The sequence below is a fragment of the Sminthopsis crassicaudata genome, chromosome 3 (genome assembly GCF_048593235.1).
Source record: "Sminthopsis crassicaudata isolate SCR6 chromosome 3, ASM4859323v1, whole genome shotgun sequence".
Lineage (NCBI taxonomy): Eukaryota > Metazoa > Chordata > Mammalia > Dasyuromorphia > Dasyuridae > Sminthopsis > Sminthopsis crassicaudata.
Window position 1 is genome coordinate 278312020 of NC_133619.1, and position 12302 is coordinate 278324321.

The window sequence follows — 12302 nt, forward strand, 5'->3', positions numbered from 1 at the left end:
TCTGAAGTATGCCTACTTTGCTTTCTGTTGTCCCCCTTTTCCCTAAGGGACTCAGTGGTTTCTTTGTAATGTAATATATGGAATTAGGCTAATAGAGTTGTTTTCTTTTTGTGGCTCTCTGGACCTATTTTGAGATCTGACACATCATGGCTCTGTGTATAGCTCCAAGGTATCCACAAATAAAGCATGAACAATTCATCTTGCCACTACCATTCTGAAGTCCAAAGCAGAAAAAAAAAAAAAAAGAGGAGAATAGCTTTGTACTCTGAGGTGGTCAGTCTTGTGGTCTGGATAATTTGAAAATGTCATAAATTAAAATAAATTCCCTTAACCAAACCACACACAGATTTAGTAAAACTTATGGCTGTTTACACAAATACCTGATTATTTCAGAAACCAAAATAGATAAACAGCTACAATTTTCACTGCTAGTCAAAAGTATACCTAGATTTCAAAAAGAATTGTTTCACAGGCTCACCCACTTCTCTCTCCCATATTTTTAATTCTTTTTCACCAAGTATGCCCTTGGCTTACACAACAATACTGGGCAGCAAAGCTTGAAAAGAGTACTTGTTTGGAAACTTTACTTTGGGTATATAACCCAGAACTCCCTTACACCAGCAATTTTGTTTGAAGCCAAAAAAAAAATTTTTTTTTTCAAATTGAAGGAAATTTCAAAGCCTTGGGCAATAAAACTGAGTGAACTTAAAAAAGCAAAAACAAAAAACAAAACCAAGGCTTATCCAGAGCAAACATTTAATTGTTCTTAGAGAATGCACAATACACAGATTGGCTTGATTTCAGGGACAGCTTTGTACCCACTGAGCTTTTCTTAAAGATCAGAATAAATGATATTTTTGTGACTACAATAAACGTCTAGAATTAACTTCATTCAATAGGCACTTAATAAGAACCTATCAACCAGAACTCTTAGATGTAAGAAAAGAAAAGAGAAAACCCCAACAGCCTCTGCCCAGAAGAGTTCATGTTCCCCCAGGAGGAAGTTACAGCATTAGAAAAGATAGATAAGGAAAAATTGATTTGAAGAGGGTGGGAGCTAGTCAACTAGGAGTCAGGCTGAGCTTCCTATAGGAGGTGATATATAAAGCTATATAGAGATATTGAGAATCTGTTAACATTTCAATTGACTTCCTGGTGTTGGGTTAAATGATGATTCTTTCAGAAGTTTGCCTTGGGTTAACAGTGCTATTTGCAGAGATTCATTTGGAGAGGCAAAAGTTATTGGAGCTGAAAGCAAACGTCTGAGTCTGGAAGATTGTTTTCTAAAAACCTTGAGGTCCTGTTTGTGCCATGTTTGGCAAATGCACATTGCAATACAAAAATCAAATAGCTGAAAAGCAAGGGGTTTAATAAGGGCATGTGCAGGAACCAGGTTTATAAATCTAGAAGTCGAAAGACTTTCAAGGCTAACGCATTTACAGATGGAGAAACCAAGACTGAGAGAGATTAAGGAACCTCTGTGGGGTCAAACAATTGACAAATATCTGAGGCAATATTTAAACTCAGGAATCCCTAATTACAAGTCCAGCATACTGACTACCTACACACTGGCTACCATTGCCATTGTTTTGGTTTCCATTTTGGTTTTCTCACTAACTAGCTGTGTAACCTCAGGCAAATTACTTTACTTCTCTGGGTCTCAGTCTCCTCATCTATGAAATAACTGGTTGATCTAGATGATTTCTTTAATTTTTTTCCTTCTTCCTTTTTAAAAAATTTTATTTTTTTTATTATAGCTTTTTATTGATAGTACATATGCATGGGTAACTTTTCAACATTGTTCCTTGCACTCACTTCTGTTCCAATTTTTCCCTTCCTTCCCTCCACTGCCTCCCCTACATGGCAGGTAGTCTCATACATGTTAAAATATATCTAAAATACAATATATGTATACATATTTATACAGTTCTCTGGTTGCACAAGAAAAGTCAGATTTAGAAAGGTAAAAATAATCTGGGAAGAAAAACAAAAATGCAAACAATCCACACTTATTTCCTAGTGTTCTTTCACTAGATGTAGCTGGTTCTGTTCATCACTGATCAATTGGAACTGAATTGGATCCTCTCATTGCCAAAGATAGCCACTTCCATCAGAATTGATCCTCATATATTATTGTTGTTGAATGGTATAATGATTTCCTAGTTCTGCTCATTTCACTTAGCATCGGTTCATGTAAGTCTCTCAAAGCCTTTCTGAAATCATCCTGCTGGTCATTTCTTACAGAAAAATACTATTACTGATGGGCATCCACTCAGTTTCCAGTTTCTGGCCACTACAAAGAGGGCTGCCACAAACATTCTTGCACATACAGGTCCCTTCCCCTTCTTTAAGATCTCTTTGGGATATAAGCCCAATAGTAGCACTGCTGGATCAAAGGGTATACACAGTCTGATAACTTTTTGAGCATAGTTCCAAATTGCTCTCCAGAATGGTTGGGTTCATTCACAACTCCATCAACAATGTATCAGTGTCCCAGTTTTCCTATGTCCCCTCCAACATTTGTTATTATCTTTTCCTGTCATCTTAGCCAATCCAACAGGAATGTAGTGGTATCTCAGAGTTGTCTTAATTTGCATTTCTCTGATCAATAGTGATTTGGAACACCCTTTAATACGAGTAGAAATAGTTTCGATTTCATCATCTAAAAATTGTTCATAGATGATTTCTTTAAATTATTTTTTTTCAGGTAGAAATATATATATATATATATATATATATATATTTGTTAATCTGTTTCTACCACTCCTTCATCCCCAATGAGCAAACAAACATGCAAAAAAATTCCAAATCTCTCAATATGCATCTACATATTTCAGCAAGACAAGTTCCCACATTAGTCATGTTTAAAATTTTATGTCTCATTTTAAAAGTTTATAACCTTTTTGTCAAGACACGTTTCATCTTTCTTCTTTTGACTTCTTTTTTTGTCATCATATTTATCAAAGTTGTAAAGTCTTTTAGAATTGTTTTCCTCTATAATGTTATCATTCTATAAAATGTTCGCTTTATTCTGTTTACCTTGATCTGCAACAGTTTATATATATCTTCCTAGTGTACTCTGAAATTGTTCACACCATCATTTCTTATGACATGATCATACTCTATTACTTTTATATGCAACAATTTGTTTTAACTCTTCCACAATAGGAATCCCCCTTAATTTCCAGTTTTGTCTATCATGAAGGAAATTGTCATAAATATTTTGTACATCTATGTTCAATTTTTGTACATAATTCCTTTTCTTTTTTCTTTGATTTTTTGGATATTGTCCAAGTAGTAGTCAAGAATATACATAATTTGATAACTTTTTGGACATATGAACTAGATGTTCTTTAATATCCTTTCCATATCCATGATTGTGTAGACTTTGCCTTCCTAATTTCACACTGAAAATGAAAAACTTGACATTGATATGTCACTTATTAATTCACACTATCAGTGGATCATATATAATTCAAACTTTAAAGACTTTCCACAACATGAATTTGATGCTAATAAGGTTCTAGCTGTATATCTATATAGTTGAGAATACTGGCTTTTATTCTTGGACTTCTCATGGCTTTTCTTACATGTATCTCAAATTGTTTTTAGAAAGCCTTACAATCTTGGACAACAGAGAGCCTATAGCTATTGAAGCCATCAGTGTCTTTCTGAAGTTTCCAAATGCTTGGGAAAGCCAATAATATCCAAGCAACTCTTTTCTTTCAATTCACTTCAATTATTTCTCCCCTGCCATATGATCTGCCTGGGCAGCCTCCTTGCTCACTTTTTGTCATGAGATTGCCTCCTATCTTTGAAATTAGCTTTGCCACCATCAAGCCTACATCATGTAAAATTGAGGGTAGTGACTGCATTAACATGTAGGGACCATATATAAGAGACTTCATGGGAGATGTGAAAAAGAAGGAATTTGAAGGAGGCAGAGAGCATGATTGTCTTGGGGAATCTACAAGAAGATGTCATGGAAGAAAGAGGTGATGAGAGAAGCATTAAAAGTAGCAACCAAAGCCATTCTTTTTTTTTTTACTCAATAATTATTTTGCTTATTTGTTTTTTGATTTTCAATAGTATTTTATTTTTCCAGTTACATGTAAACATAATTGGCAACATTTATTTTTGTAAGATTTTGAGTTCCTCCTTCCTACCTTACCCCCCCACCCCAAGACAGTGAGCAATCTGATATTGGTTATACATGTACAATCATTTTAAGTATATTTTCATATTAGTCATATTGTGAAAGAAAAATCAGAACAAAAGGAAAAACCATGAGGAAGAAAAAAGCAAATAAAAAAGGATAAAAATATTATTTGTTCCACATTCAATCTCCATAGTTCTCTCTCTGGATGTGGATGGCATTTTCCAGTATATTGGAATTGTCTTGGATCACAACATTCCTGAGAAGAGCTAAATCTATCTTTGTTGATCAACATATAATCTTGCTGTTACTATACAATGCTCTCCTGGTTCTGCTCACTTCACTCAGCATCATGAATATGTAAGTCTTTCTAGACTTTTCTGAAATCACCTTGCTCATCATTTCTTACAGAGCAATAATAATCCATTACATTTATGTCATAACTTATTTGGTCATTTCATCAATTGATGGACATTTATTCAATTTCCATTTCTTCCAAACAACCATCTTGGTTGACTTAAGAGAAGAGTTGTGAACTGAACAAAGAACCTTAGGGATATTAACGAAATGATGTCCTGATGCATTTTGGACTTGAATGGTGAAAAACAGTAACAACATCAACAACAACAACAAAAATCAATGCAGTAGCTCACATTTATATAATGCTTTAAAGTTTACAAAGTGATTTCTTCATAACAGCTCTATAAAGAAGGGAAGCTAGAATTTATTATTATAATTTTATAGATGAAGAAACAGAGGTTAATGACTAGCCTATCATTATATAGATAGTGTCTGACCAAGATTCAAACTCAAGTTTTCTTTAAATCAAATCTAAATTTGCCTCACTGTTGCAGTTCAACCAGATAATCTGTGGTGTTGCCTTTGGAAGAATTCAGGACTCAGGCCATCTCCAAATCAACTAATGACATTTCTTAAGTTTAATTGAGAATCCAGCACTTAGTGTGGGCTATTCTCTCTTAAGAGTATAGCAGGAGTTAGCAGCCTGATAAAACAAAATAAAGACATTTATGGAATCTGATTACATTATAAGGTATGTAGATTTTGAGGTTACAAGAGGAGTTAGTTAATATGGGGAGATCCTAGAGACTTGATAAAACTATGCATGTGGTCACCTAGAATGCATATATGCAAAAGCCCACTTTTGGAGATAATTAATGTATGATAATGATATTATAATTAGTCCGATTTCATCATAAGTTCACCCAAAGGAAAGTAAAGAAGGATAGTGTGAGATGCCATGTCAAGGGAAAGATTAATTGAAATTTGTGGTTCAGTGTTCTGGTCTACATCCTACTTGGCGCTACTTATTGGCTGATAGCTAAACTTGATAGTTGATAGAATTATAGGTCATGTAGACTTGTACCTGTTAGTTAGTGATTGAGGTTTTCTATGGGGTTTAAACTGGGGATAACAATCAGAATCCTATCATTTCTACACCTTTAATCTATCTCTCATGCTTCTCCTTTCTGCTGCTAAGTATAAAAAAAAAGTGTCTTGTTTATTGAGTAAATACTTATCAAGTGCTGATAATATGGTAGGCACCTAATAAATGCTTGTTCCCTTCTTTTTCTTCTTCCCTCTTCCCTTATATGTGGAAGTTTTTCAAAGTTTTCAAGAAAACTATCATGTCCTCCTATGTCCTTTTACCTCCTCTTGTTCCTTAAATGGATTTTCATATATTGTGGCCTCAAAGTCTTTTATCATAATGTTGACTGTATTTTTAAGATTCTCCAGTTCATTAATATCCATCCTAGGATGTGACATCAAGAATTGAAGTTGGTAGTTCTGCTGAAGCAGGGACATGGATTGTCATGGGCACTCTGCCTCTAAGAATGGAGACTAAGATCCCATTAGCTTTTTTGGCTGCTCTCCCTCAAACAATGAGTATTTAGTCCACTAAAACCTCTTTTTCACATGAAATATTACCTAACCACAATTTCCCACGTCTCAATGTTATGTAGTTACTTTGTTGAACCTAAATATAAAACTTTGCTTTAATTGTACTAAATTGTTAAATGTTATTATTTGATTTTACCCATTATTCAGATCTTATTGGATCCTGCCTACATCCTTCAATAGTTAGTTCTCTCAACTTGGAGTCCATTTCTAATGGAATAAATCTGTATTGGCATCCAAGGAGAATTAGAATCTGAGATTCTGACAGTGTTTCAATGTTTTTAAATTATCTGGCCCAGTGGCATCACTAACTCAAGAGTGAAGAATGTCTGTTTCTATAGTAACAATATTTCACCCTATTGATGGAAATTTATGGTAATTTACATAACTAATGGTTGCCACTGGTGTTTAAAAATTGGTTTAGATTACTGGAGGAAAAATGAAATGGAAAATCAGATGTTTCATTTGAGAAAGAAAGCAGGATGCCTGGAGATAATCTTCTTTTGGTATTTGGTGTTTTGATTTCCTTCCTCTCTCCTTCTCTTTCACCTTCCTTCCTTCTTTCCTTCCTTCTTTTCTTCCTTCATTTTTCCTTCGTTCATTCATTCATTCTTTATTTCTCTCTTTTTTTCTTCCTTCTTTTTATTCTTTCTTTTTATTATTCGATGAAGAATTGTGAATGACTTAGCTATTCTCAGCATTACTATGATCCACGACAATTCCCAAGGAACTAATAATAAAGCATACTAGCTGCCTCCAGACTTGATATTAATTGAATACAGATAGAATCATGCTATTTTTCACTTTGTTTCATTTTTTTCCCTTTTATTTGAGTCTTCTTGTGCAAAATATGGAGATGTTTTACATAATTATATAATTATACATGTATAACCTAAAAAGTAATGCTAATAAATACTCCTCATTACAATCCCTCACTTCATTATCCTGATTGTTACATATGGTATTGTAAGCCTGCCTCTGCTCTTCACCTTTTTTTTTTAACTGAACTCAATCTGGCCCATGAGGAGAGCTAGAGCTGCTCTTTATTGCTAGGCAAAGCTGCTATCTTTTAGAAAACTATAAGCAGGAGGAAAAACTTCTATCTAGGATCAGAGAATCTTAAAATGTGTGATAAAGAGGAATGAATAAATTGAAGTGTAATCTGATCAAGGATCTTGAATTTTATACCAATAGCTATCGGGGAGGCAAGGCAGTGAGAGTACAATGCAGAGGGTATTGAATTCAGAATAAATCTTGGAGGTTTAGTCTTGGTGTGCCACTACCTACTTTTATGATCTTGGACACATCACTTTATCTCCTTAGATTTGCAGTTGCCTTTTTTGTGTAATAAATCTCTTGAGTAGCCTAGTGATTCCCATGGATTTCTTCCATTGTAGATAAACAGTAAGTAGCCAACTTTGGCTAGGGAGAGAAGAAGGAAAGAATGAAGAAAGGAAGACAGAAAGGAAGGAAGGAAAGAAGGGAGGGAGAGAAGAAGAAGAGGAATAGTGAAGAAAGGAATAAAGGAAGGCAATCAAGAAGGAAGAAAGGGAAGGAAAGAAGGAAGGGAGGGAAGGAGGAGGGGAAGGAAGAAGAAAGCAAGGAAGAAAACAGAGAAAAAGAAAAATAAAGAAAGAAAGAAGAAAGAAAAGAAGGAAGGAAGGAAGGAAGGGAGAAAGGAGAGAGGAAGGGAGGGGGGAGGAAGAGAGGAAGTTAGGGAGAAGAAAGAAAGAGAAAGAAAGAGAGGAAGGAAGGAAGGAAAGAAGGAAGGAAGGAAGGAAGGAAGGAAGGAAGGAAGGAAGGAAGGAAGGAAGGAAGGAAGGAAGGAAGGAAGGCAGGCAAGAAAGTAGTAGGTAGATAATACAGAGAATAGAGTACATTGGAGCTTGAATTTATAAAGTTCAAATGTAGCTTCAAATCTTATTATCTAAGTGACCCCAAGCAAGTCACTTAATCTCTGGCTGTCTCATTTTCCTCAACTGTAAAATGGAGACAATAATGCTACTTACCTCCTAGGGTATTGTTAGGATTAAATGAAATAATAATTATAAAACACCTCTCACATAATAGGAGCTTAATACATATTTGTTTCTTCCCTCTTTAGCAGAATAATGCTTTAAATGAATTAACCAAAGTCTTAGAATTATAAAGGAAATGAGTTATATTAAAATATAGTTATTTATCTTCTATTTATCTCTCTGCCTCTATGTCTCTATCTTTAAAGTTCATAAATCCCAGATTAAAATCCTTTTGAAGCAGAAGATTTCAAAAAAATCCTGTCTAGCCCCAAAGTACATATGATTATATGAGCTAATGATATAAAATATTCACTGAGGTTGAATGACTTTTACATTACACATGGTATGTGACTTCCAAGTTAATTTTCAGGAGAGTAGTGACAATGATATATTATAGTCTCTCTGTTATTTTTTACTCTTCCTTAAACTCCCAAAAGCACATGGCTCTTTAAAGCATAGATGACCACCTAGCAAATGTGCAGCTATCCTCTAGTGATTCCAGTTGTCTACTTAAGTTACACTAGTGAAAAATGGATTGAGTAAGGCAGAGCACCACAGTCAAGCTCTCCCAAAGTTCCCCTCCAAACAATTTAAAAAATAACTCCCCAGATTGATTTCTGGGGCAGCAGAGCCACAGGAAATGGCAGCTTGGAAGGAGGAGCTTGTGGCACTTGGAACCCAGTACCAGCAGCAGTACTAGCTATGGATTTTGGGGGCAGAATCAGTAGGTGGTAGCAGCTTGGGGAGCTATTGAGTCAGAAACAGAAAGGAATTCTTGCAGATGAACAGAAAGAGCAAGGTTCCCTTTTGCTAGCACTAGTTTTAGCACAAGGCATTATTTTGTCAACTCCATTGCCTATACACATTTCTGGGTCACAGTTCTAGAATGGAGAGAAACACTTTAAATCACAAAGGATCAGGGCCTTTGAGGAACAGTGCTGTTCATGGCTGCAGAGGAGCAGGGCCCTTCCTAAGTAAGGATCAGAGCACAGATCTAGAAGACAATGACCATACTCTCCCCAGATTACTTAAAACTTCCATACTCCGAACTAGCCCTGAAAATAGTAGTGTGAAAAAGCCTGAAGTTTGAGAAAGTGCCCTATCCTCAATGTCATCTCAAGAGCAGAATCTGACTTTAACATAAAGTTCAAAGTTAAAAAATAGAGTAGAAAAATGAAAATAACAACAAAAGAACCAGGCCAAAAAAACCTAATATAGTAACAGGGAAGATTGAGTCACAAAAGGTTGTACAAGACAATGACAGCAAAATAGCTGCAAGCAAAATTGCAAAGGAAAAAAAGTGAATTAGGCACAAGTCCAACAAGAATTCCTGGAAGAGCTAAAAAAAATTATGGATAAGTTATTTTGCCCAGTTATATGTCAGTATGTGAAATGGATGAATATTTACAAAAATATAAATTGCACAGGTCAAGACAAGAAGAAATAAACACTTAAATAATGGCTTCAAAAAAAGAAATTGAATAAATAAAACTGCCTAAGAAAACCTCCTTAGAACCAGATGGCTTTACAAGTGAATTCTATTAATCATTTAATTAATCCAAATACTATACAAAGTATTTGAAAAAAAGTAAAATAATTCTACTACTTTTCTTCTATTACACAAATATAGTTCTGATACCTAAGCTAGGGAAAGCAAAAACAGAGAAAGAAATGTATAGACCAGTTACTATAATGAATGCTGATGCAAAAATGTTTAAAAAAAAAAAACTAGCAAGGAGATCACAATATACTAAAACCATGTGAGATTTATACTAGAAATGCTTGGCTAGTTAAATGGAAATTAAAAGCACAATTAACCATGCAAAAAACAAAAAACAAAAATCATATAAAAATCTCAACAGATGCAGAAAAATCTTTTGACAAAAATACATTATTCCTATTTAAAATTCTAGAGCATAAGAATAAATGCTGTCTTTTCTTAAAATGATAAGTATTATCTATATAAAGCTATCAGCAAGTATTATCTGCAATGAAGATCAGGGGTGAAGCCACAATGTCTATTATTGCCATTATTAGTCTATATTGTATTAAAAATACTAGCTATAGAAAAAGCACAAGGAAATTGAAAAACTAAAAAGTCATCAATAAGGAAAATAAAACTACCACTCTTTTTAGATGATATTATAGTATATTTAGAAAACCAATTTTTAGTATTAAAAAATAAAAAGGTTAATATACAACCAACATGATAAAAATGAAAATTCTATATAAATTAATTTGCTAACTGCACCATACTAAACTACAAAATAATAAAACTAGAAAAATTATGAAAATTTATCTGTAAGGACAGGTCAAGAATATCAAGAATTTTATTAATGAAAAAAATGTGAAAGAAAGTAGCCCAGCAGTACCAGATTTCAAGCTATATTATGAAGTGATAATCATTAAAAAAAAAATCTGCTACTGGCTAATAAATGGAGTGGTAGATCAAGGGAATAGATTAGGTACACAATACATAATAATAAATGACCACAACAATCTAGGAAATGATAAGTCCAAAGATCCAAGCTTTTGGAGTAAGAACTAATCGTTTGACAAAATTGCTGGGAAAGTTGTAGAGCAGTTTAGCAGAAACTACATATAGACCATTATTTCATACCTTTTGATAAAAAGTCCAATATAGATAAATGATTTAGATACAAAGAATGGAATAATAAGCAAATTAGAGAAACACAGAAAAATTTACCTATTATATCTATGGCTAAAGAAAAACTTTATGACCAAATAAGAGAGAGGATCATAGCAAGTAAGATGAATAATTTTGATTACATGAAATTAAAAAAATTTGCACAGATAAAACCAATGCAATCAAAATTTGAAAGAAAACAGCAAACAGAAGAAATTTATAGCAAGTTTCTCTAAGACCTTATTTCTCAAATATATAAGTAACTGAGCCATGCTTATAAAAATGAGATCAGAGTTATCAAGTCACATGAAAAATGCTCTACATCACTATTGATTAGATAAATACAAATTAAAACAACTTGAGATACCATATAACACCTACCATATTGGCTAACATGACAGAAAAGGAAATTTATAAACAGTGAAAGGAATGTAGAAAAATAAATACTTTAATGCCCTATTGCTAGTGTTGTGAACTGGTCGAACCATTCTGAAAAATAATTTTGAACTAAACCCAAAGGGCTACCAAACTATGCATACCCTTTGACTCAGCAATGTCACTATTATATCTATTCCAAAGTGATCAAGGAAAAGGGAAAAAATATCTTATTTATACAAAAATATTTATAGCCTCTCTTTTAGTGGTGGCAAAGAAATGGAAATTAAGCAGATTCCCTCAGTTGGGAAATGACTTACCAAATTGGGTATGATTGTGATGGATATTTTTGAAAACACCTGGGAAGAGTTATCTGAATTGAGACAAAATAGGGTGAGCAGAACCAGGAGAGCATTATATTTAGTAACAACAATATTATAATGATGTTACACTGTTAAAGACTTAGCTAACCTGATCAAGATAATGATACTAGATAATTTCAAAGGACTTATGATGAAAAATGCTGTCCAACCTCAGAGAAAGAATTGATGAACTCTGAGGGCAAATTGGAGTACTATTGTTATTTTGCTTGCTTTTTTGAGGTGCAACATTGCTAATGTGGAAATATATTTCGCATGACTCTGCATGTGTAACTGATATATTGCTTGCCTTTTCAGGAGGGGGAGGGGTGTGAAGGAGGGAGAAAAATTGGACCTCAAACATATTAAAAATAAATTAAAAAAAAAACTAAAGGCAGGAAACAAAAAAAAAAATAAATGGAGAAGGAAAAACTAAGCCATTTGCAGGAATGAGGAAAGAGTTTGAAGAATTTAAAAGGCTCAATATTAAGAACAGCAGTATTGACAATTGCTGGGTGGGCAGGGCTATCTGGATCCTTTTTTCCCACCCATCTAGCCTAGATGTTGAAAGTTTGTCTCTTAATGATGACAGTGAGAATTTTTTGATTGTTTGAGCAGATGTGGAGCCTCCTAGAATTCAGTGCCCCAGTGTAAAGGAGCGGATAGCAGAGCCCAATAAATTGACTGTCCGAGTATTCTGGGAGACTCCAGAGGGAAGGGACACTGCAGACGGCATTCTGACTGAGTAAGTGAATGGTCATTTTATTTTAATAATCATATTATTTAATACATTCAGTGAGGTTGCTACTGAGCCCTAGTCAGTAGGGCAA

General features: G+C 34.1%; 1 protein-coding gene across 2 annotated transcripts in view; it reads left to right on the plus strand.

Moving 5' to 3' along the window:
- The window catches only part of SRPX (sushi repeat containing protein X-linked), a 108942-nt gene that overhangs the window by 77813 nt on the left and 18827 nt on the right, over positions 1 to 12302 (plus strand). For both annotated transcript variants that reach the window (XM_074300841.1, XM_074300842.1), the window contains one exon: positions 12091 to 12217. In XM_074300841.1, coding sequence (XP_074156942.1) covers positions 12091 to 12217 — 127 coding nt within the window. The remainder of the gene's footprint in view (positions 1 to 12090; positions 12218 to 12302) is intronic.